The sequence below is a fragment of the Centrocercus urophasianus genome, unplaced genomic scaffold (assembly GCF_019232065.1).
Source record: "Centrocercus urophasianus isolate 14NV4802_14NV808 unplaced genomic scaffold, USGS_Curo_1.0 seq_13, whole genome shotgun sequence".
Lineage (NCBI taxonomy): Eukaryota > Metazoa > Chordata > Aves > Galliformes > Phasianidae > Centrocercus > Centrocercus urophasianus.
In genome coordinates, this window is record NW_024884475.1 from 49,263,032 (window position 1) to 49,290,080 (window position 27,049).

The 27,049-nt window shown below is 38.4% G+C and overlaps 1 protein-coding gene across 4 annotated transcripts in view; it reads left to right on the forward strand.

The window, feature by feature from the left end:
* Window positions 1-27,049, forward strand: part of TENM3 (teneurin transmembrane protein 3) — a 383,293-nt gene that overhangs the window by 53,821 nt on the left and 302,423 nt on the right. For all 4 annotated transcript variants that reach the window (XM_042811517.1, XM_042811518.1, XM_042811520.1 and 1 more), the window contains exon 2: window positions 22,663-22,965. In XM_042811517.1, the coding sequence (XP_042667451.1) occupies window positions 22,734-22,965 (232 nt within the window). In that variant the 5' untranslated portion in view covers window positions 22,663-22,733. The remainder of the gene's footprint in view (window positions 1-22,662; window positions 22,966-27,049) is intronic.

Genomic DNA, 27,049 nt, shown 5'->3' on the forward strand with positions numbered 1-27,049 from the left:
TTGCTCTGATAATCAAGGAAGCACATATTACATCAAGGTAGCTACTCCTTGCCGTGACGCTTCAGATGCAGTGTTGCATGCTCGGCGGCTCTGGCTATTTGTGTAGCTCTTACCCAGATCTTTTGTCCTGGAAGCAGCTTCACCCAGCTCCCATCTGGCAGATGACAAGGCTGCCAGTTCTAACCTTTGACACTTGCCAGCACTTTGTCACCAAACATGTAAGCAGTCTTCTCAGCTCTAGAGTAGCTGCTGTTGTTGTCCTCTACTTTCTACTATGTGTGAGAGAGATTTTCCTATGACAAGCAGCTGTGTACACTGTATGTGTGCCAGTCTACTGGAAGATGGTCTAGTGAACGGTCTCACCATGGAAGTGTCAGCAGCTGTGCTTTGAAAAGCTCAGGGTTTGGCAGGTGTTACTTGCAGCCCTGTTAGCTGAAGGCATGTCAGTGTCCTTCACATGCACAAAGTGCTAAATGGTTGTGACAGCACTGGCAGAAGTCAAAGGAGGAACATCCACATCTGGGGTCTGTAATGAAGGAGGGTGAGACCTCTCCAGCCAGAACAAGAAGGTGTTAGAAGAGGGTGGCAATAATCCCAGCATTTTTGAGTCTTCAGTGAAAGAGGTGTTTCTAAAGCCTTCTCATGGGCAAGATCAATGACTAACAAATATTTTACATTAATGAGGAGATCATTTCTTTTAATTCTTGCATTTTTTTTTTTTTTTTTTCCTGGAAAACCACAACACTAATAAAAGGAAGTAGATGATAAATATTTCCCTAGTTTTTGCTGTGTCATCAGTAGTCATTTTTGCTTTTCTCTATACTTGTCACCATACTAATTGGAACCCTCCATTCAGCAGGGAGAGGCAGACTCTTCGGTTAGCTTCATACAAAATATTAATGTAGAGAATACTTCAAGTGAGGTAAACTTATTTACTAATAAGGAACAGAAAAATCACAAAACATTTTATCAATCTAATGCAGCAATCTATAAACTTGGGAAATCTCTTTTCTGGCATCTGTCTCCTAGCCTGCTGGTGTTTTGTTTGCCTAAAAAAAATGCTGTAACATTTTGCTCTATTGTTCATGCACAGTAGATCGCTCTTGAGAGAGTGTTACTTTGCGTGTGCGTTGTTCTGAGAATTTGCGCAATGGAGAAACTAGAACTGGCATTTTCAAATTTGCCAAATTCGACCTAGCTCTTGAGATCCAAGAATGCCTCTTTGCAAAGGGACAGAAATCGTGTATTCTTCTTAAGCCGTAGTCTTTTGTTTGTCCATTTCTCTCACATTTCAGCTTGAAATATATTTGGCAGACATAATGAGATAGACCATGGCTCTGTCCTTCATGATTTTGTGATAAATTTCTCTTGTGAGGTCACAGACTTAGTTTGAAAAGGTGCTCCTCAAGTTCAAAATGTACTTCACAGATATTATTAAATCCAAATGCAAGTATATATATTTTTTTGGAATGTGTGTTTAAGGTAATACATGCAATTTCTCTATTAGTAGTAAAATACGTAAAATAGTAGTAAAATAATACGACGTGGGGGGGACAGGGAATTGCAGCTGGGATTGATGAGCAGGCAAATAAAGCATCCAAGCAGAAAGTTAATGTTGCTGCAAATAGACAGTTCTCTACAATTGTCTTTTTTTTTCTGCCTTAGATATGAAAATTAATAATGAATTCATCAAAACATCTTAATTAAAGCTTTGGTTATGATTATCTCTTCAACACTGTGCATCCATACGATCTAGCTCATAAAAATTGTTTTATTCGTACACCATTCTCAAAATTAAGATTGATTTGATCTGCCGGTCTGTGACCTTTACAAATCACAGCACTACTTTATCACTTGATCCTTTCTTGGAAGAAAAACTATGGAGGTCATACAGCTGCCATCCCTTACTACCTTGGAATCAATACATTCCTTGTAAAATTCTCTACTTTCTGGAAGTTGCACATAAGTGAAAAGGTATAATATGGAAGGTATTTCTTTAGGACAGCTGTTGTGAACATATTATTTAAACATGCAGGATTTGAACAAAAAACCAGCCTAATTAGAGTAGAAGTATCAGTCAGTTATTGCAGTGTTGTTAGAAGCTGAATATTTTATGTGGAGATGGAAATATTTTGTAGGTGAATATAGATGTTATTTTAAATTTAAAGTATGTGTGCTTTTCACAGTAAACAGAACAGTCCCTGTATGTGAGAAGATCTTCACTTACCTGGAAGTTACTTTGTTTTTTCCAGTTATTAATTGCTTTTTTTTCCTGACTTTAACAACAAAAACAAATCCTTTCTAACCCCTATTCATAGTGTTACTATAGTATTTAAACTCATTCTTTGTTATGTACACCCAGTCACATCCATACTCTGTACCTTTCAAGAGTTGTGAGAGAGATGGTAAGTAGTCGTGACTACCACCTAGGTTAATTTTTTTGCCTTGCTACTCCTCTCACCTCACAGTTTTTTAGGACACCTTTGTGAGGCTGTTCTCCATAAAGAAAACATTGACTCCTTAAATTAAATCTTTAGGAGGCTGTCTTGCAAGGAGCTTAAATAAATGTCTCATTTATCCTTACGTTCTTATTTCTTAAAAGAAATTTTGTAAAATAATCTAGCAGTTTAGAACATCTAGAAATGAGAAATTATACACTTGAATATTCTCAAGTGTATGAGTGGAGCATGCACACTTCTGTGAGCACGTGTGTGGACAGAAAGAGAAAAGGTGCCTGTAACATCTCCCAGCAGCTTCTCTCATTCTCTAAAAACTTACTGTGATTGTGATTGTTGTGATTCAGTTCAAAAAGCCACAGAGCTACTTTGAGACTGAAGGGCTGAACTCGTTTGTAACACAGTTATGTGATGGACATTTCCAGGGCACTTCTCACACATCATGTTGGTGGGTCAGTGAAAAAACAAGAGGAGTTCTGCCTTGGCCATTGGTTGGCCGCTGTGTTTGTACTTGATTGTTTTTCAGTTTGGAGTGGTTAGGAGATGGTATCTGTAAAACATGGAATGACAAAAACTGCATGGCCTCTTGCACTTATTTCGTTACTGTTTGTGGTCCTTCTTTTATAAGATATCTCTGTGTATAGGGAGAAAGGGTATTTCTCTACGGTATTTCTCTGGAGCATTTCTCTTCTCTTGGAAGTTCTTGTGAGCATCAGTTGTCTTGCTGATCACAGCAGCAACACGTTTTTAATGCAGAGGGCAAGCTATACGTATTTCTGGCTTTGTAGTGTTTTTTGGGTCTTGGCTTGCCTGCTTCTCAAAGGGCTGCTAAAAACCAGTCAAACTTTTCCCGCAGTCTGACGCACATTAGCTAATCATGGGGATTACTATTTCCAGGTTATGATCAAAATGGGCTCATTCAGATGTACCTTAGGCTGTGGAATTTGCCTTGCAGATGTTCAGAGATGCTCTGACTTCTCATTAACTAATTCTGTAAAACCCTGGGACCATTATGTTCAGTGTCTATAATGTAAGCTTGGAATTCTTGTGGTCCCCCAGTTGAGTTCAGTGACAGCACTGAGCACATCGCTCTAAGCAAAAGAGGACAGACATGGTGTGAGAAGACCCGTGCACTCACAGCCCCCTTGCTGTCTGGGTTTCACAGCTTCCTGCACACCTTGGCTTGCTATGAAGACAGAGAGGCAAACCCTCTCTTTCTGCAGTGACTTCTGCAGGTTCCAGATAGGAGAAAAATCAGTGAAGAAAGTACACAAATTGATAAAGATCCCAAGTACTGGAGAGAAAGGCTTACTTTGACACACAAAGGTAAATTTTTATATATTTATATAGCTTAAGTTTCCCAAGAGTGTGCTTCTAGCCATAGTTTACATGTTGGATTTTTCACTGGAGATATTATGATTTGTGATTATTTTCTGTATGACTTTCTAATGTGAGTTTCAGAGCCTTATGCACCAGTTGAGCTTCATTGCCATGTATTTTTTACATTAACTAAGCTTGCTATTATGCTTTCTGTATGCAGTTGTTTGTATTAATTTTTTCTAAAGGTAAAACTGTATCATAAATCATAATCTGCATTGTCTGTTAGATTTACTTTGTTGTTGTTTGCAAGTGTATTTGGGAAACTCCTGAGAGGCACCACATGAACTTGAGCAGCTAGATATGAAAATATTAAGGGCTTTGATTTAGGTGCTTTGGACATTTTCATATGATGCTGTTCGAGAATTGTTTTGAATGTATGATGTGCAGCTGCGTGTGGATTATGAATGGTTGTGGAGGCAATTAAATAGCCATGAAAGGAAAAAAAATAAAAATTAAAGATAGTTTCCATATATTATGTTACAAATAGTGATTTTTTTTCTTTCCTACTCATCTTGAATCCTAAGATTTTGACTAGCTCCATGAAGGTAAATTGACAAAGCTTATTTGAAATGGAGAAGCTTGAATATAAATCATTCAGCAAGAAAGACAGATTGACCTGGAAATTTGTGTGTGACTTTGATCCAAACATCATCCTCTGCAGTACACTAAGATTAAGCATATATGCAGGTGGTTGCAGGATCACAGCATATGGTTGTTTACACATTCCAAAAATCCATTTGTTACCATTTTTACTGCAATGCTGGTTTTCCTCTGAGCCCAGGCCACAGTGCCCTCTTTTTTCTTCTTCCTTCTGATGAAAATTGCTGAATGATTTTTTTATTTTTATTTTTTACTGCTACCAATAAAGTTTAATGATCTTAGTAAAAAAGAGACAAGCAGTTAATTTGTTGAAATTCCTACATTTTTCAGCACGCTATTGTTCACACAGAAGTGTGAACGTATTAGGAGAGAACAGCAGGAATCTGCCAAATGACAACTTAAATACAAACACTTTTTAAGATTTCATATTGACAGCACTTTCACTCAACAACTTCAGAAAAACAGCAGATACAAGACTCTTCTGGCTGTTTTTTCCGTCATTTATCAGTGTCAAAACTGAGATGCTTCATTTGATTTGATACTGCTGAAGTTGTGCATATTTCCTAGGTACTTATTTCAAACAGCAGTAATTAAGAAGTGAAAAACTATAAACAAATGAAAATTGGTGAAGTCTTACGTGTTTACTATGTGTGTATTGTAACATCTTTAAAAGTGTTTAGTTGAATTTTTTCTTCCAATAATTTGTATTGTTGCTCACTGGCCTGAGGCTGATATTATACAATAAATGAACTGTAGGTAGCAGTCATTAGACCAACTGATATTTTTTTGGTCTTCATTTTTGCATGCCTTCCTCTGCCAGTGTTGTCACAAAGATTACGGGTAGCCACATCCACCAAAAAATGTCATGCTTGTGGGCACAGCTTATTAGTGTTAATAGCAGCAGTCCAGGCAGGCAGGGCTCTGAGCTGCGCAGTATCAGTTAGGGTGCTGTAAAACCTGCTGGTTAAGAAGGACAAAGTTCATTGGCTTGAAGGTAATTTTTTCTGCTGTGATACCCAGTTTCCATCCATGCTCTACCGTTAGAAAAGGAAGAAAACCAAACCTTGACTCTCTTCCAACAAATAAAATAGTGAAAAATCATACAGAGCACAATTCTGTAAACTGCTTGTTATGGTTTACAAAATACTGGGTACTGTGGTATACAAAATGTTGGGATTAAGTAGTTAATTACTTACGTCTTTTTAGATAGAAGTATTGGTTTAAATAGGAGCTGGTGTATTTTTCTGTTGAACATAGTCTGTATTGAGCTTACATTATTCTTTTCTTTCCTCATTTGTTTAAAAAAAAAAAAAAAAAGCAATAAAACCCCAATTCATAATATGAATTCTAGATACATCTCCTGTATGCTAGCTGTGCTGCTCCCTCATGGCCTTTGAGGAGGTGTTTCCTCGTGGAGAAGCAAGCTGGCTTCTGTGACTCTGGCACTTGCACAGGCCTTGTGGCTGAACAGAGCCTTCAGCTGTCATTTGGAGACTGCAGCTCATGTTATTCACATCTGCAAATGTGAATGCTTTCTTAAATGCTAAGAGGGCAACTGGACAATTACTCATTTGAAATGTTCTGTGTGTTCTCCCTCTCTCTTGTATCTACAGGCTGCCTATTTTCCCAAAGGGTACAAAAAAAAAAAATTAATATTCCTTCCCTAAGTTTATAAAAATTGTTGTATTATTAACAATATCTCTAGGATATGTAAATTCTGCCATATGTAAATTCTGCTGAAATTACTCCTTTTAGCAAGCATCCCAAAATATCTTGTTGTGGTAGAGCCTATGAGGCCTTTTTAGGACTTGAAGAATCCAGACCTGCATGTGATATTACTGTTGGTGGGTTTTTTAGTGGTACAGAGATGGTGTTACTAAATGATCAAGGACTTGGAAGGCACGGTGACTGTCTAGATTACTCAGTTTTACACAGGCTGTAAAATGTTTATAATGGGAGACTGCAGACAAGCACTATTTGAGAAGTGGGAATTTTATGACCTTTCATGATGCTTTGTGTAGTGTGCTTCTGACATTCTGTATGGAATTGAGATGTTTAGGGAGCTTTTAAGTGAGAAACAGGCTTTGACCTGTTCTCAGAATAAGAAATACCTATTCCTAGTTCTTTCTGTCAAGAAAATATTTAAACTAAATATATACCAGATGAGTAAATGCACAGTGGCCCTTTTTATTGTTATGAAACCATTCATGTTTAGCTGTGTTTGGGAGTGTGGGTGGTTCTGAGTGAAGGACATTCTGGAGAAAGGTTACCCTCCCAGGATAGAAGTTTGAGACAGGAGTTCATTGATCTCAATAATGAAGACATTGAAAAGTACTTCAGAAGCAAACTTGACATTTTGTGATATATGTGGAATTATTTGTAGAGAAGGAAGGAAATTGGGGAAATATGTCAAGTAACAAACAAAAACCTATTAGATTTCAAATGTGCGATTTTGAGAGAGAGAGAGAGAGAGAGAGTGAGAGAGAGAGAAAAGCATAAAATTCTTTTATTTTCCCATAGTTGATCATCTGCCTTGACCATCAAGTTGATTGATAGAGGAAGAAAATAATTAAGTACTTTTTTTTCAGTACAGTAATAACAATCATAAATAGGATGTAAAACCATCAAGGAAACAAACAAACAAAAAACCCTTCAATGCTACTCTTTGCAATATTATCTGGCAGGTTTTTTTTGTGTGTGTGTTTTTTGTTTTGTTTTGTTTTTACTATTGAAGAGCACTGTAGTATCCTGCATATCTAGGCACAAACTTATTGTTCAGTGGAGGAGCCTTTGGTTGGGTGCATGTTTGCTAAAATTCCAGATATTAACTCAAAAACTTTTAACTAGTCATCTTTATTTAGAAAATGAGCTATTCATTATAAGGCAGGACCTTGTTTAAAATAAGCTTCATTGGCTTATGAGAAGGTTTACAATGTAAATGAAGGAAGAAGATGATTCAAGTAAACAGTAAGTAATCCCTGTAATAAATAATGTTACATAAATCTGTCTTGATCTCTGGTAGATACTGTTTTCATGTAAAACTGCTTGTAATATGTGCGTGTTGTATGTATACAGTATCCTGACAGCTTTCCACTGTACTTTTAAATCATAAGATTAAAGAGGCAGTGAAATTACAGCCTTTTCAGAAAGGCTTAAGGAGAATATTCTCAAGTGTTAGTCTTCAGAAAACAGGTGATCATGCTGCTCGATTTTATTTCTCATGAGTATTTTCTGTATAACGTTATTCCCATGCATCAGTACCAGATTGCCTGGCTACAATGCAGGTGTTGACATCTGTCTGTATTATGATTAAGCATAGACTTTTTTAACATCAAGCATCAGAAAAACAGTTTGTGAAAACATGAGCGCTGGCAACTGTGTGTATAACTACTGAAACTTGTCACTCCGCTGTGCCGCGTTATTTTTCTACTCTAAACTAAACAGACTAACTGCTGCTAAGGAGCTTTCAGGGGAGGCATGTCAAACACGAGGTGTATCATGCGATTGGACCAGTGCTGGGTTGGAAAAGTCAGTGGTTGGAGGGGGAAGAAGTGACCTTTTTCTCTCAACATCGTCTTTACGCTTAAAGGAACAGATGAGATTCTGAATTATTCACAGTACTGAAAGCTTATGATCACCAGCGACAGTCGCAACAGCAGGTTATAGGAAGAGGTTTATGGGGATGTTTTTTTCTTGTTAAAATGCCTGATTATGAAGCTCATCAAAGCATTCATTTCCCAAAGCTGTCCCTGGAAATTTGAGTATGTAAGGTCTGTGGGGGTGAGAACTGTTTAATCCAAAGTATAGAGAAGGAATATTTTCTTCCTTCTTATATAAGGATGTGTTGTAATACAGGCTTAATATTATCACAGGTCTTCTGCAGTAATGGAACAAAAAAATCTTTGAAAAGGGTTTGCTGTTTCAGCATGTAGTCTCCTAAAATCAGTTATGATGTTAGTAATAAAGCAGATTTTTTAAAGCCATATAATATAATTACTACATATGTAAATCATCTGTTCATCAAAACAAGTAAATGGATTCCCATAGTAATTGAATGTTCTTCAAACAAAGACAGGCACTATGACTTTTGATTGTAAGTGATATGCGGTAGAAGATAAAATATTTGCTATTTAGTGATTTGTCTACTTCAATGCGTACTGTTTCTATTTCCCTGAAGAAGCTAGCTTTTAACAGTAGTATTTGAAATGCTTTCATTTGAATAGGTCAAATATACTGCTATATTTTCTAAATTTTATTCTCTCTTTTTGTTTTAAAAGCTACTGTTGCTTATTAAGAATTTGGAAAGTGATCACTAGTATGCAGAGTGTAATAACTACCCTGTGGTCTTCCATGAATGTCATGAGTAGTGTCCTGGGACAAAGGCTGTTTGCTCGTCAGTCAGGCACTGCTGCTCAAATGAGAGCTTATTTGGCAGCAACCATTCTTTTCATTGCTGCCTCGTACACGCTACTGAAAATTTTGCATATGGAGAGAGAGTGAAGGAAAAGTAGTGGAAAGTGGTAAGAGAGCTAATGTCTGCTGTTTAAGGAGCTCAAGTTTTTTTTTTTTTTTAAATCTTTCAAAACTTTTGGAGCTCTGTATTTGTGTTTAAAAGCTATTGCTTGCAAACTAAGCAGATAAGAAGACGTGCGTTGTTGCACTGTGAGTCTTGCTGAAGTAAAAGGTTGCATGCTGCTGGTAAGGAAATAAGAATTTGCTGGCTGTTCATTTAGCGTATTAGCAGTTTAATAGCTTGTAATAATGTAGCCTCTTGAATAATACATTTATTATTATTAAACAGCCTATACAATTCTGTGATTCTAGTGTTCTTCTAGGTTATAAGGCTGGCAGTAAAATGGGTGGGTATGTGTTGACAGGAAGCCATCTTTCTCTGCCCTTCACTGCGGGGAGCCAAGAATTCATTGTGAGGATTCTTTCCTTCTTGCTCTTGGGATTCTTCCAAACTAGTTTGTGAATCAGAAGTGTGTTTCATTTGACAAAGCCACCCTGCTTTATGACTTTATGGGCAAGATTTTCAGAAACTGAGTCTGACTGAGATTACTTGCTAAGAAAATAATGTTACATAGTGCACACTAGTATGACCAAGCTATTCAGGACTGATGTAGATAGGCAAGATACTACTTTGTTAGCTCCTTATTGTACCTGCTACTGAATGACTATAACACAGCCATTGCCCTTTGCATTAGTCATGAACCAGCCAGTAGGTTTTTTGTTGTTGTCGCCTTGCTGCTTTGAACAGTAACTAAATCCTTACATGGGATGTAGAAGATGCAGCCTCTCAGTAATGTTCTTGACCTGCTGATAGGCAGCAGCTCCTGATAAATCTGACTCTTGCTGAAAACTACTGATTTCTCCTTCACGCATTCTGGAGCATAGCCCTGTTTAGCGGATACAGAAGAATACAACTAGCAGTATTTTCCTATAATTAGTGAGGCTGTTTTCATTTGGATAATAAATTTTGATGGAACAAATAGAACAAAATTGGAGGCATTTGGTTTTATATTTTTCTGGCTTCCAAGTGTAAAATCGATATAGAATTGGTCTCTACAATGGCACTTTGCACATTTAAATATTTGCTTTGTCACCTAAATTTGAAGTTTCCTCCAGAGTTCATTCGGATGGGGGCAATTTCCCCTTATTTTTAAGGACAAGGGAGAGACTGTTTGAAAACTGAATTAAGTAATTATTAGAATATGCCTATCCTTACCTCTTCTTCCAGTGCTCCCAGGTTATTTAGTTTTCGTCATTTTTATGCCATAAAGAACTTATTATTGTGAAGAGGCAAGTGATCAGCATTAAAGTATTTTTGGAATATGCTGTTGTTGGAGGGATGAGGGAGGAGAATCACAGACATATGCTTCTCAAACTTGAATGTCTTAGGTTAGCAATACAGTGATTTTTTTTTTTTTTTTCCCCACTATTTTAGCTTCAAGAAAGACAACAGCTATGTTTATCTCATTCACAACCCCCAGTAATGCTTTCATCACAGCGTGTCCTTCATTGTTTTTTTCATTTGTATACATATATGCATACATGTATATAAAACATTTATATATATATATATATATATATATATTTCTATGCAAACACACGTATTTCACTCTCTCTGTAATGTGTAATTAACCTTTTAAGCTTTAGGGAGTTTGGCTCTGCATATTGGTGAAGGTCTGATGTTTCTTACAAAATCGGGCCACAGAGCTATGTGTTTCCTCACCATTCTGAGCTCCCTAACCTACTTTGCTCTACTCTCCTTTACTATGTTCTGAACTTTCTGTACAAGTCTGTCTCTGTTCCAGCTGTGCTTGGTGTTTGTGAGTAATGCAATTTCTCCTTTGCTCTACTTGCAAATTCCTTGATTTGGGATTCTTAAATTCATTTATATGGAGATCTGTCATGACAGAGCAATAAGATTTCCTTTATTCCTGGCGTCCCCCAGTATTGGAAATAAGCTCCCTAAATACTGATGTCTGTCCTTTAAAAATATTTTCCTTTCTGGATGGTTGCATCTTGTAAACCTCAATTAACTTGCACACTCACTCTCACTCCCTCTCATTCTCTCACATATGTATTTTATCACTAATCTTGTCCTACAGCTCCCTGCAGCACACTAAGGCAGTATGTTCATGAATGCTGATGAGAATGCTTTGAGTCAACCTGTAAACTTAGGGGGTCAAGGAGGAGTGAAGCAGCACAATTGTTGTTCTCAGCTGAACAAGGGCATCTCAAGAAGGCAAGCACATCCGGAAATGATAGCGAAGTGGTGTGATCTCCTTCGTTCACCATGCTGGGTAGTCTCATCCTTTCACCTGCATGCACTAAGAGCCTATGATACTCATCAGACCGGCTCCAGTCTCAGGGCTTATCTACATCAGTGGCATCAGTGCACTCTAAAAGTGCACTCTTCTGTCAGTATAGCTGCATCTGCACAATAAATTTTGCTAGCTTAAGCTATGACTTGTAGTAAATTCAACTACGCTGGAAAAACTTTTCAGTACAGACTGGATCTCTCAGTTCTGTGTGTTTTGAAAAAATGTTCCTTAGCTGTACAAATACAGACATGAGACTTCAGTGCTATCGGGTTCAATACAGGTGCTGGATTGTTTCTCCTTCTGATTCTTGCACTTCTTCAGTCCTTGACTACCTCCCAGAAACAAAGAAGGATTACCATTTTTTAAAAAGTTTAAGTGCTTCTGAATGTAGCTAATGCAGGTGCAGGAACTTCTTGGACTTCATACTGAGCTGTAGGGTCCTCCTATTAGGATGGATAGGAGCCTCTCTGTTCCACTGTGTAGATCAAGAAATCTTCCAAATCCTCATTGAATGCATCTTCCTCTTCTTCACAGAAGTATCTTGAGTATCAAGATAATTCAGAAACAATTGGTGCTTGGAACAGCCTGTACTGGAGAGGAATTTGTGTTCTTACCTATAGATTTCAGAAAATCTCAAATAGTTTTTATTAGATATGAGACCATGCAAATAATGGAAAATAATACGTTAGTGATATTTCCACTCTGTATGTTCCGTAATAAAATGGAAATAGTTAAATTTTCATCCTGTTCCAAATATCTGCTCATCTGTCCAGCAGTCCATATGCACTTATGTGAGGTATCTTTACTGTCACTGTGGGAAAGATTTTGGTCTTTTTTCTGCTTTTGCTTTCCCTGTCCTGTTAAGTGAGCTGAACCCTGCAGTGTTCCTGGCTTTGAATCTTTGCACCTGAATGTGTTTAGTAAGAAATGCAGTTAAGTGTAAAGTTTTAGTTCTGGTGTTACTGAACTGTGGAATTTCTATACAGAACTTGTGTTAGATCATAAGGGATTTCATTTATAATTATCAGATATTTTCATTACTCGATTATAGTTGTTTGTCCATTTTCAATTTCCAATTGTTGTCTTAAGAGACTTCCTTTGTTTTGTTTTGTTTTGTTTTTTACTTCATGAGGTAGAAGTTGTCCATCCTTTCAGATCTGTTACTGAATTGAATTGTTACTGTCTGTAGGCAGTGTTTGCACTGAGAAATTCAACATATCATCTGAAGTGGGAATAAGGATTTAAAGAAGCAGTGTCCCTGCCCTGTGAAAGCATAATGTGAGGTTGCTCTGTACTTACTATAGAAGCTGTTGCTTCTTTTACAAATCTAAGAACTTCTGGCAGTGAAGTATTTTTTAGAGATTGAGACTGGTTGCTGTCAGATCCAAGTGCACTGCACCAGCCGCTGTTGCCGGGCTCTGCTAGCAGCAGCTCTGCTGCATCCCTCCCCATCACAGGAATTGTGCTGTGTGTGGGAGCACAGCTGGGGCTGTACCTACAGGTGACAAACACAGGTGGAGGAGGAACGCGGTAGGACATGGTTCTTCATGGGATTTCCCTAGCTTTGCAAAGGATGCTGTATGTTATTAAAGGTTAATCATTTGTTCTTTGAAGGCAGTTACCAGAGAGGGTCTTGGTTGGCAGTCAGCTAGGGCTGTGCCAGTGCAGGCTCTGTGGAAGCATTCAAAGAGAAGTGTTGTTCTTTGACTAAGTGTGGTTGCAAATGTTATGTCTCAAAGAGTTAAACAGAGAGCATATTTTAAAAATAGTATTCCTTTGTTTGCATTAATCATTGAATCATAGAATGGTAGTTTGGAAGGGACTTTAAATACCATCGAGCTCCAGCCTTTCTTGGCATTGCCAACCACCAGCTCAGGCTGCCCAGGGCCTCACTCAACCTGGACTTGAATGCCTCCAGAGATGGGGTATATATAGTTTCTTTGGGCAGCCCGCACCAGGGCCTCACCACCCACTAAGCAAAGAATTTCTGCTGAACATCTGACCTAAATTTCCTCTCCTTTAGCTTAAAGCCATTACCTGCTGTCCTATCACTATTAGACCACGTAAAAAGTTGATGCCCTCTCCTGTTTATATGTTCCCTTCAAGTACTGGAAGGCCACAATGAGGTCTCCCCAGAGCCTTCTCTTCTCCAAGCTAAATAAGCCCAGTTCCCTCAACCTTTCTTCATCGGAGAGCTGCTCCAGCCTTCTGATCACCTTAGTGAGCCTCCTCTGGACCTGCTGCAACAGCTCCACGTCCTTCCTGTACTGGGGGCCACAGATCTGGACACAGTACTCCAGATGGGGGCCTCTCAAGGGCTGAGTAAAGAGGGATGATCCCCTCCCTCTTCCTACTGGCCACTCCAAATAAATTAGTCAAAGTATTTTTTCTGTTGAAACTGAAGGCAAACCCTAGGACTAGAAGTCAAATAAGGGCAATGAGAAGAGAATTTTTTTTTGTATGACCTTTAAGGTAAGGCTAAAAATCTGTTGCTATAAAAGGGAGTTAGAAGAGGGATTACAGAAGAAAGTGATCCAACAGAGCAGATATCCTCCACCCTTTACTACACGTTGGTGTAGGATAGTGCCAAAGAGGAGACAGAGGGTGTGGGAAAATGCTGCAGCTTGTGCAGACAGGAAAACGAGAACCCAGAGAGAATTGAGGGAGATATGACTGCTAATATAGACAGGTATATGCAGAGTAGAGACTACTAATGTAAACTTAAGATAAACAGTGTTTTGCTACATTTCATGCTACCTGGGCATCAGGTAATGGAATTTCACGCTTCTGTATTAGAAGTGGTGAATAAATGTTGTAACAGTAGGAGAAACACCATCAATACTGTAGACTATGGAGACTTTTTTTCATCATTTTTAGGATGACTGTTTGCATTGATCTGCTTTTTATTTGTTGCTGCTTTGGAAAGGAAAGTCAGAGGGGCAGGGATAATTTTGAACAAGCCAGAGCTGTTCAGAATTAAATAAAAAAACACATATACTATTAAAAAAGTCAGTATGTCTGTTGCTTCTTTCTAGTCAGTCTGAAATGGAAATGGTTTTAAGCTGAGGGAGAGAAGATTTAGGTTGGATGTCAGGGGGAAGTATTTTACAGAGAGAGTGGTGAGGTGCTGGAATAGGCTGCCCAGAGAGGTTGTGGATGCCCTGTCCCTAGAGGTGTTCAAGGCCAGGTTGGATGGCACCCTGGGCAGCCTGGTCTAGTATTAGATGGAGAGGTTGGTGGCCCTGCCTGTGGCGGGAGGGTTGGAGATTCATGATCCTTGAGGTCCCTTCCAACCCTGGCCATTCTGTGATTCTATATTGAGGTGACTTGTTAGTAAGTCTCCAAGTTCCCAGACAGAGACAGTATTGTAATTGAAGTGGGACCACATCTGAAAATCCAGTTACCCATCTGATCGCTAAAAAAAGAAAAATCTTCCTCTGAATGTTTTCTGTTTATGTGGGACAAAAACTTTTGTTATGAGGAGCTGTACTTGGAAACCAAGGCTGGTGCTGCCTTGTGCCCCATCTGACACAGCTTGAACGCCTGCCCTTCTGCCTTCTTTCTTCTCTCTCCTGCTCATCACCAGTAACATCCTCTCTTGCAAGGTCCTCAGGTCCTCCTCACACTTACTCACACCTTCAGAAGGCTGTTTTCAGACGAGATCTGTGAGTGCGCCCAGCTACTGTGTGTCGTGTGGTTCATTTCCCTTGTAGTGACTGGAGAGAGGTATTATTTTTAAAACCTCACGTCCATCAAATTGTTTGAAATTAACTCTGTTATGAGATGGAGGAGTTGAATGATGGACAGCTTGTTCAGAAAAAGCCTGACATACAGATAGCTCTGTTCTGCAAGCAGGAATGAAGAAAACATTGCACCGTGTTCTCTGCGTGGGGACTCAGGGACTGTTGCACCCTTGCTGATGCTCAGGGTTTGTTACATGGTGGGTTACATGTGGGCTTGTTATGTGTGGGTTCTCCATCTGACTTGTTTCAAAAAATCCCTGGATTTCTTTGGTTTTGTCTAAGAACAAAAGGGAGAGTTCAGAGCAGGTGCAAAAGTAAACTTGGGAGATACTGATCAGGAAGGAATTAAACCTGCATAAATCAGGAGACCATGTAGATGGGTCGGGTGAGGAGAGAGGGGAAAAAATAGTGTCTCAAATGAGGGTTGGGAAGGAGATAGTGGTATAGGCATGAATTTCAGGTTTAAAGGAGTGGATGAAAGTATTTAAGCCGTTTTAATTGTTGCTGAATAATGAATTATGCAGACTTTGGAAGTTTATTACTTAGCTCTGGAGTAACCAGGCATGATGCTCTGCTCTTCTGAGGTTTTGTTTGTTGTTTTCCCCTGCTCAGTTTTTCCTTTTAGGGTTTCCTCTTTTTCTAGGCTTTCTAGATTCCTGCAAACCATTTTTCCTGAAGAGGAACAGAAATTGCTGGTGATAGCCAATTCTGAATTCCTCCAGAGGGGAAGTGATCCAATCCATGTTTGTGAACTACAGGGCTTTGTGTGAGTAGGGTCAGCATGTGGCTGCTTTCAGTTCTCCCTTCTGGAGGCTCTCAGCCCTGCTGTGGGAGCTTCCAGAAATTGCAAGGAGCTGCTGCTCCATTGCAGCCACAACTGCATGGTCCTCGTGCCGGCATAGGAAGATGGCGTCTGAAGGAGTACTGCCCTCATTCCCTCTGAGGAAAATGGCACCTGGAGTAGTATTTCTTGTGAGGAATAATGCCTATGTTCCCTTGGTATGAGGGGTAACATGGGGTATTCATTTGCTTATTTTATTTTCCCTCGGGGCTTCAGGCCTTAACTACTGGCCACAGAACTTCCACAAACATCAGCCTCCATGACTGACCAGCACCCTGTATCTTTTTTGCAGATTTTCTCAACTCTCATTGCAACAGACTTTCTGGTGAATGTAGAGTGCGTTTATTTGTTTTTCATTCTGTGTCTGACGAAACTGAGATTTTTAGATCGTCTCTGGAAAGTAACTTTTATTCATATTACATCCCTTAGTGTTGCAGATATATGAGTGCTTGCCTTCCCTGACTAATGCAGAAAAATGCATGCTGAATATGCAGTGTTTTTTACTGATCATCCTCTTTCGTCCTCCCTCCCCCTTATTTGTTTTTTTTTGTGGGGTTTTTTTTTTTGGTTTTTTTGGTTTTTTTTCTTTTTTTTTTTTTTTTTTTTTTTTCTGTTCTATATGTAATCAATTTTTAAAACATAGAGTTGGCTCATGAATTAGGGAGGCTTTTTCTGATTTCAGGCTGTGAGTTGCTGGCTGGCAGCCCTTCTGTTCCCAGCTCCCCTGGCTTTGGGTGCTTCCACTCCAGTCTCTGTGCTGGAAGACAGACTTTTAATATTAAGAAGTGAGTTTCTAGATATGATGACCTGAAATATCCATGTATTAAGAGTCATCAGTTTGACTAATGGCACACCATGGCTACAGATCATCCTAAGCACCTCTTCAAAGTGTCATTTTTCCAGCTCAGTTGATTTCTGACATATCTCACTTTATCAGCCATTGAAGTGGAAATTTCATCACTCTTTTATGCCTTTTGAGTTTTTCCTAGTATTTGTTTGTAATAGGTTTTATGGGTGATTAGTTGTGTGAATTGTGAGTATTTTTCTGGACAGGAGACTTTCTTAATTTGCTTGATATTTGTACACTTATTAATCTTCACACAATACATTTCCTGCTGAATTTGCTTTGTTCTTTTTGCTGTTAAAAGGCATGCAAGTATTATAACTAGTGCAAATTGTGATTACCATAATATTTACATTAACAAACAATTGCTGTTACCAGGAAATCCTGGTTAAATTAAAAGAATACAGTAGAACTACTCAGGCATTTCTTGTAGCATTTTTCAGAGCTGACAGTGGAAGCTGTCCTGACACCAATCTGTGCAACCTCTAATTTTGAGCAGAATTCTGAGCCTGCTTCCCGCTCAAGTGCTGCAATGCTTTTTCTGTCGTGTCGTTGCAGTACTGTATTGTGAGAGGAAATCTGTTCCTGACTGAAGCGAGCAGAGTTCAGGCTCGTGTTAACCGAATGCGGAAGGATCAACGATCCCTAATTCATAATCATAGTAATTGGTAATAAAAATAATAGTAATTCGGTAATAGTGCGGGCTTCTGTGCGCGGCCATGAGTGCTGTCATTCTTAGGTATGCCTCAATTGTTAGCTGTGGGTCTTTGGAGGGAAGACAGCGCTGAACGCTTCAATCCGTTCCGCAGCCCTGCTCCTGCTGCCCTGCCACTCACAGCAGTGCTTCCTGCCTGCGAGACCAGCAGAGAGGGCCTGGCTGCATTGTAACCGCATCTTGTGCCCACTGCTGCTCTTCTCTAACAAGGAAATTACATGATTCATCCTCTTTCCTTTTTTTTAATGTTCTCTTCTGACACTGTATGTATTAAAATATTACCCTCCTTTTCTCAGAACCAACTCAATTTTTGCTTTGTGCATTTTGAGTTGTCTAAAATGGCTCTACACACTGAAAGGGAGTATAATATATGCTGTAGCAGATCGATAAATCAACACCAGCAATAGCACGTTTTCTATATGACTATCTCTTCTTTGTTTTGGTAAGAAGCATCTTGTTTTCTTACCTTTTTATTATTTTGTGTCTCTGTAGCTTTTGGGGTATAAAAGGGCATAAAACACTGAGTTTTATTTAAGCTCCTCAATCCATTTCCTCAGCATTCTACCCAGCTCCTGTGCTGGAAAAAGATTCCCAGCCACTTGGGTGGGGAGAGGTGCATGTGTTGGGAGAACTGCCATCCTGTTGCCAAACTGTAACAACCCTTTGGGGAGCTTGGCATTGAAGCTACAGAATTAAATGCAATAATTTCCCATAACTGCTTTAAAAAGCCTGCAGGCATGCTGAAGTTCTGGCTGGATGTTTTAGATGATGTTTCATAACATGACTTTAAATCCCCATTTACATCTTGACAATGAAAATATGTAGTAAATTTTATGCCTACTGTATTTTTCCTATATAGCTGTGCAGGGCTTCAACGTCAAGGTACTTGTTTGTGGGCTTTTTTTTTTTTTTGTTTTTGTTGTTGTTGTTGTTGTTTTTTGGTAAAAAGTTATGCAGTTGTTTCTTTTAACTGTGGTGGCTTAATTTTGCATTTCAGTGACAAAGGGAAACTGAAAGCTATCTTGGAGAATTCTAAATAAAATGCTTTTGCGTCAGCCAGCTTTGTCTGTACCTGAGACTTCTGTTTGGTCACTGAAGCTCCCATTGCAGGTTCAGCATGTGTGGCTTTGCACGCCCAAGCTGTCTGCAGTGCTTGAAGTGAAAGAGAGAGCAATCATCTCACAACTTAATTGTGTTAGTTACCATACCTGACTTAGAAGTTGAGGATTGTCTGTAAATATTCACCGAAGGGAAGGAATTCTGTGGTCCCAGTGACCTACTCACATGTAAGACATGCCTCTTTGGTTGTTCTGTTTTCCTTCTAAATTAATTCTAGAAGAAATAATTACTAATTGAAAAACAGGCACCTGACATTTCAGATTTGGAATGGCTTTTATAATTTGGCAGCTGCCTGGGACTGCAGCAGAGGCAATGCATGCGGGATGGGGCTCAGTAGAAGAGAGCTGACTTGCAGGTCTGGTCATTGACATGATCACTCATGGACCCCAACCAGAGCCAAAACCTTTGTCTAATCTCTACAAAGTTGCAGAGGGTCCAACAGGCAGTGACACAGATGAACACCCCTGGTGTCTTGTGCACAGAAAAGCATCAACCACTTGGAACAGTTGATCAGTTTACTTTCAGTCGTCTTCAGTGGAAGTTGTGATGCAACACATAAGAGTACTTAGCATGGCTGTTTTAACATCCACATGAGAGTGAGCGAGTTAGCTGTTAGCTTGATAAATACAGCTTTATGAAAATTCCTATTTTGTGCATCATAAATATTCACATATGGGCAAAAATTACTTGTGGGCAAAGGCAAGTGCTTTTGTGACGTCACAAATTTAATTTTATTTGGTTTAAAATTTTAATTTGATTTGTTTAAAAAAAAAAAAATCAACCAAATTTGTTTGTGTGTCAAATTAGTCATTGCATTTGTATTGTACTCATTACCAATATTTCGTCTGAGCTTCTTCTAAGACATAGAAGGAAAAGAAAGCTGGTCAGTGCATTTGGGCAACTCCCAGCAGAATGCAGCTTTTATGTTACTGAGAACAGAGGAGAAGAAAACCTGAAATGTGTTGAAATTTGTCTACCCGTTGGTTCCGTTAAATCTGGAGATTGGAGTGTGAATTTTTAATTATTATTATAACTGTAGTGATATAATAAAGAGGCTGAGCTGGTGCAGTAACTTGCAGGGTGTTTTTTCTGAATTACTTTTATCATTAATTGAAAATGTTCATCAAATTTATGGGGAAAGAAAGATGTCTTTAAAAATTGGAAGTGTGCAATAAGATTCTCAGGGGGACAAATAAGTCCTGTGCGGTGCTGAGACTGCTGCAGCACCTTGTGCTGTGCTGGGTTGCTTCACTGAAGGGTTAAAGCTCAAATCTTGTAAAGCTATCTGTACATATCCCTGTGTTTGACTTGTCACTGCCAGTCCAATAAATAATTGTTAATGCTGATATATTTCTGTGTTCTGCAAATACATTTGTGTTCCCTCTTTCTGTTCACGTTTTGCTCGTGGTGCGGGACATTTATTTGCAGACAGATCTTTAAGATAGTTTTATTCTGGCTCCTTACTTCTGATATTTATATTAATTCACCAATTAAAAGGATTTGAAGGTCTGAGCCTAAGTCTGTTAAATCTTTCCTAAAACTTCAGGGAGACGCTAATAACTTCTGAGAAGTTAAAGGCAGCTGAAGGTAAAGAGGTGTTTTGTATAATGCTGGGTTTGAAAAGATCAAGCTCTTAAATGTGTTTTGGTTCGGTTTGTTTTTTTTTTCAAAATGCCCACAAAAAAATGTACTAGCCCTCATTGTTTATCATGGCAGTGTAATCACTGTCAGTATCTCAATAATCTGATGCTGTTAAACAGCTTGTATTTTTTATAACCTTTGCGTTCTTTGCCTAGAGAGGCAATAGATAACTCAGAAAACTGCCTTTTGATGTTTTATTGAATTCATTGACTTCTGTCTGAAGCAGATCAGTAGTTCTCCTCATGCTACAGCATAGATTAAATCTTTAAGGATTTTAGCTTGCTATACTAACAAAGTATCCTGCAAAGAGTGGTTGTTGTTTTTTTTTACTATCAGGAAGGAGCCACGTAATCCCAGGAACTTGAAAAAATCAAAATTATTTAAATTTTGATGATGAATAGCGCATGTCAGTTTTCCCGTCGCACAATTTAGAGACATTAGGAATTAGTGTCCCTTTACAGTTCTGAAATGCATAGATGAAGGGGGAGATGGGCTTCCATGTGCAATCTTTATGCTCCAGGAGAATACCTGCATGTACCCGTTAATCGTGATTTTTAAAAGCATTACATTTTAGCAATAAAGCATCAAGTTCACAAAGTGCTTAGAAAATTGTTTTCATGTGGAAAGAACTTGCATTCATTAGTCAATCAAATATTTTAAAGTCTGTGTGTTTTATATCAAATAAAAAGATATGCTACATGGACATGCAGACATCTAAATAGTCATAAAGTGAGTAAATTATTATTCTATCTCAATTTTATTGCCCACGTACAGATATTTCAATTTCTTTTATGACTCGAGTGTGTGAAAGTGTAATTAATATAAAAAAGAATTTGCTCAAATTGAAGATTTTGCAGCTTTGTCTTCTAGTATAAAATGAAATTCAGGCAGGTCAAGAAACGTGAGAGCTTTTCAGAAAATCTCAAAACAAATAAGATGATAAAAGACTTGCCAGTCAATAACTTGAATTACAGTTTGGTGTTAAATTACATACTCACTAGAAATCGTTTCATGGGTGACAACTAATTAGTTTGTTGTTAAATGCTTAAAAACATAGCAGGTTAAGAGTTCTAAAGCAGCCTTGTTTTTGCTTAGCAGGCTGCCAATAGAATTGGATGTTACTTTGTGATATGTGCTGCAAAATGTTATCTGAATTAGAGAGAACGGCCTCATTTCTGGAGGGAACAGACTCAAGTTGCACCAGGGCAGATTCAGGTTAGACGTGAGGAAAAGTTACTTTTCTGAAAGAGTGACCAGGCGCTGGAATGGGCTGCCCGGAGAAGTGGTGGTGTCACTGTCCTGGGACGTTTTCAAGAGATGTTTAGATGTTGTACTGAGGGACAGGGTTTAGAAGGGATAGTAGGTGGACGATTGGACTACATGATCTCCAGCCTTGGTGATTCTGTGGCTCTATAAATTCTGAACTTGACTTGACTGATAATGCTCCACAAAATAATCATTTGTGGTAATTAAATTTGTTAAATTGCGAGAAGCACCAAGGAAAATGTTCTTGAAGCAGAGCAGAGAGTCCCAACATATAAGATGTTGAACAAGAAATACCAAAGCCTAGTTAGTTGGACAGTCAAATATCTGAATTATATTCTTGATTTTAATCTAGCTCTTGTCTTTAAAAATGACATCAGAATTTCCAAACTTTGGAAATTTTTCTTTCTCTGGAGAGTGTCATTTTTCTTACTGTGTCAGAAGTGAAGGTATTTCTGTTAACTGTGTTGGGCCCATGAGATGAAACAAGGAAACCTTGTTTTGAAAACTACTGGAATGAACCATTAAAGAAAAATGAATAGAAATAAGTTTCTTACTGTAACATTTCTCAACAACATGATGGAAGGAAAAATTACTCCTGAATGTCATTCCCAAATGAAATATTTCCTTGCTTCTCAGCAGCAGCTTTATTAAACATACTACCCGAGAGAAGCCTTCCTATGTATGGCCTATGATGTTTTTGTAGCTTGCTGTGAAATTATGTGTATGTTCCTGGTGAGAACAATTTTATAAGAATAGAATTGACAGTAAGCATTGTAGTATCTGTATCTCAGAAATAGACATTAAAGCGATAAGTTTCTGACAAGCAAGTGGAAAAAGAATATGTCTTTCTCATTAGACACACACCTTTCTCAGGAAAAGCCAAGCTGATGTATTTGCAAATAGACTTCAAGTGGGTAACACGTTCCTTAAGCTGAAAAGCTGAGAGGGGTTTTCTCCCTTAGTTTTCAGTCTGGGTTTAGTATTCTAATCTGCTGTATAAATAGAAGATTGTTGTGACTGGCATTGTCGTTAACAGGAATTAGCTGTTTTCTCCTCGGGATAGCTTGTACCTGAAACTATCAGAAACTGTCAGAAGTCTTGCAAACATGACAGGTCTACATTTTGCCCCTAGTTTCTCTGATCTCACACCAGGTAGTTAGAAAAGTAATCACAGCAATTAGAGAACGTTGTAACACATCGTCTGTTCTCTCTCTAATTCTGTTTTAGGTAGATGTGAGCTGAATGTAGATAAGAATTCCAAACAGGCCAGGCTGATGCGCACACAGAAGGAATGAAGTATGGATGTGAAAGAACGTCGGCCTTATTGCTCCCTGACAAAGAGCAGGCGGGACAAGGAGCGGCGCTACACAAATTCTTCTGCAGAAAATGAGGAGTGCAGAGTGCCTACACAGAAGTCCTACAGCTCCAGTGAAACCCTGAAGGCTTTTGATCATGATTCCTCTAGGTTGCTGTATGGAAACCGGGTAAAAGACTTGGTCCACAGAGAAGCAGATGAATATACCAGACAAGGTAGGCAAGAGGTTTTTATACAACCGGGGTGTATAATTCATTAGTACTGAGTAACGAGGCTTTCCTGCTGTGGGAAGAGGATGTCATTATACCCCTTTTAACAGTTTTAGTAATACTCTGCACAAACAGTACACTTCATTTGTGTCTTCCTAAATATTTTAAAAAGATGGGAGAGCATTGTGTACCGTCTTTGAAATAAATAATACATGCTAAACAGGAAACCTATGTAAACGTCCCGTGTTGGGCAGTGACTTAGTGACAACTTTGTGACATTGAGTGTGAAGTATTCAGGCCTTACAGTTTAAAAACCAGACCCCCGGCAAAAAAAAATAAAAAATCATCTGATTAATGGGTTGTCCAAAAGCTTGCCACTCCAGTGTCCCTAAAATTTAAGTAGCTTCAAAATTAATCACAAGAAATGAATGCGACTGCTCAAAGAATATGAGGCCCCATAAATTGGATTGCCGAAAAATCTAGTATGCATGCTTAGGCATATACAAATAATTTAATAGCTCGGTGCTTTTAGTTCACAAGGGCAGTAACAGAGCACTGTAGAGTGAGTAAATTAGTAAGGTAAATCAGTTTGAAAGTGGAGGGTTTTTTTGTGTGTTGTTTTTTGTTTACTTTCAGTGGATAACTGTGACACCTAATCAGACGCAAACTGCTGTCTCTATTAAATTTTTGAGTCCAGGATAGGAGAGATGTGAGAGATGTAAATATCCATGGAGTTATTCAGAACCCAGCAGGATGGGGCCCTGGGCAGTTTGCTGTAGCTGACCCCACCTGAAGGAAGGGACTAACTGCTCTTAAGAGATCCATTCTGATTCGGTCAGGTTGCAGTCATTAGGGTAAACTCTTGTTAGGGTCAAGAACTCAGTGCGTTACATTGGATTCAAAACTGTAACATCTAGAAGTGGCATTTCTACACTTCCACAACCAAAGTGCTTAATGTAAGGTTTAAAAAAAAAAAAAAAAAAAAAAAAAAGTTGGAATGTGTGCAATATTACAGCCTAGCTATCTAAAAGAATAAATGTAGGCCAGAAGATGTGTAAAATGAACCCTCAGTCTTCTATATAAAGAATCCTTTCTTCTGAGGAAGCGGGAGTAGATTCAGAGTAGATATAGAAAGCTTTCTCCTTGTGAGAAAGTCTTTAGCTTTGATTTTAGAATTGTTTAAAAATATTTTCCTCATTGGTGGTTTATCTTTGTTCCAAGTAGAATAACTTTACATTAGAATTAGAGCAATGCAGATGGTGTTGACTTTTTTCACCACAAATGTCTACAAAGGAAATAAAAATATTTCTTTTCGACTCATGTAACTGAGGGTGGCTGCTACTGTGGTCTGTCTGCTTTCTGCTGTGTATTTTTGGTCTCTGTGATATGTTGAAACTTCAGGTCATCACTACTTTCAAGCTAAAGTCATTAGTCACCTTGATCCTGTTACTTTACTAAGGAAAAACCAAGAGGAATGGAGTTTTCCAGGGCTCGTACTATAGACACTTTCACTGTACTAGTGACAAAATTATATCAAAATAGACACTGTTTATTTAATACTGCCTAATTAAGAATTCACAAACCATTCCCTGAATAGAGTACTGTTCTCTTTAAATAGAAATAATGAAATGGAAGAAATGAAACAATCTGGCACAACATGTATGATGAAGCACTGGGGCTTGCGGGTTTTTTTCCTCTCCTTTTTCTTCAGAAAAGTACATAGTACATAGCTAATACTTATTGCCCAATATGCAATAAGTTACACATCTGTTAGTCTGAGATGTGTAGAGTCATCATCATCTTTCAGTGCTCTCAGCGCTGTCATCTGTGTCTGTTTGATTTTTCTAATTGTCTGTTCAATTCCCCTTGTGTGGCTTATTGGCTTCCTCTAATGCTTGCTGTTTTAGCACCTTTGTGGACTACCTGCAAGTTTGAGAGGGTCAAATTAATAAGGGCTTGTTTTGTAGTTTTAGGTGCTCTGTTCTTTTGATTCATCTTTGACTGAGAGACCTTACTGCTTCTGGCATCGGAAGCATTTGGTGGAAAATGTGCTCAAGATCATTCTAAAGGTTTTTTAATAATATATTAAGGAAGCTTCCCTATTTATATATATATATATTTTTTTTTTTTTTTTTTTTGCTTCTGTCTAGAAATAAAGTGCAGATATGTAGCTGCTTTGACAGTCTAATTACATGCTACCCTGTGAAAACAACAGGAAATAAATCTGCAAGCAAAAATACGGCAACTGTTAATAAATGCCTTTAATTGGAAACTAACATTTTTATTAATTGATGGTGACTGCTTCATTTCTTTTGCTCAGCCTGTGTAAAATAGTACCAAATTTCCAGTGTCTACTGGAAATCTACTGGAGCAATTACTTGAAATTCTTGAGTCTTCCAAGTCTGACACAGCTAAAAAATATCACTGTTATTACTGCCAATATGTGGGAGTAAACCCTTCAGAGCTTTTTGTTTATGTGTCAGAAGTTTACCACCTCCTCTTCCTTATTTGTTTCAGTATGTGTCTTTGTTGCTTCCTGCTGCCCATAGTTGAACTCAGAAGGGGATATTGCTGTAGGAGATAGATGTGCCTGGTTTAGCAGTATTTTTGTCCCAGGAAATCTTACAGAGGGGAAGTTTCCCTGTTATCACTGAATTTTTGTTGTTTGAGATTAACTGCATAAATTGTGGGTAACAGCTTAAAAGGATGTTTCTCGTTTTATTTCATAGAACAGTATTTAAAATAATTTAATGTTAAAATATTGTAGTATTTATTATAGGGCTAGGATAATCTTGTTACTTTGGAAGCCAGCTGACAAGATTCTAAGAAGCGATGTGTGATTCTGGGAAGCGACTTGGTCAAGGCAGTGTGCTTTCAGTTAACTGAAAAGACAAAGTGGATCATCTCTTGTGGTCTCTTCCTTCCTCTTTCTCAAACACCTTTTTATGTTGCAAGACCAGTTTAATCTTTAACTCTTCAGTTCTATCTAGTTTACTGTTTTTAGAATTTCTAATTTAGCTGTTTATTTTCGCTTTGTTGTTAATCTCCACATAAGTTTCAAAAAATTGGTAAATGTGAGTAATTAAACTCAGCGCCCAACCATGTAAATGAACTCGAGCCTTTTTCATTAAAACTACTTTTAAACTTGATTTTACATTGCATACTTGAGAAGATGCCTAATCTCATCCTTGATAGTGGATAAAGCACCATGAAAGGCTGTTTGCTTTCCAGAATGTGATGATATGATTGTTTGCTGTTTGAGTTAGGGAGGAATATGATACCTATTTACTTATGCTTTGAAGTATACAACTGTAATGAGCAGTCATTTAAATGTACAACTTCTTTAATTGAATTCTGGAGCCTAAATGCTCGTACTTTAGAACATGCCCAAGCATCACGCTGAATTCAGAAATAAAGCTGAATATATAAAGTGGAATTTTGCTGTTGCTCAGAGAGGAATTCCTTTGTTTACAAAATTGCTGTGGGAAGTGATAAAATGTGCATAGGAGACTGCTATGTGAAAATATTTGGCAGAGTTGTGTGAGTATGGATGAGGAGGGAAGGACTGTAGAACTACAGACGACAAACTATGTTTAAAATGACATTTGAAAAAAAAAAATTCGGAATTAATAATATGTTTTGCAAACAATTTGTAGTTGATCATGAATCAAAGGTTCTGCAAGAACTGAAAGGCTTGTTATGTGAGTTTTAGCAAGAGAAATACAGGCAGGCAAAAACTGTATTTTGCTTATTGCCAGATATGTTTTGAAATGAGGAGAGGACTCTGCAATGTTTATTAAGTAGCCGTCTTTCTGCTTCAAAGAATTATTTGTTGCAAGGCAATATAATGATGCTGTAATGGGATCTATATGCCAAGTCAGTGAGGTTTGGCGTGGGAGTGGGAGGCACAGCTGGCACAAGACACTGAGATTTGCGTGTGTCCATATTTATACACAAAATTATCTCACCACTGTTTGTGAATGCTGTGAAATGAGAAGCTGAGCTGCACCCTACTTCTGCTACAAGAAGGGCTGATGAGGTGGTGCAGGTTGTGTTAAATTTTTACTTTTGGAAAGCTTGAGGCATCTGT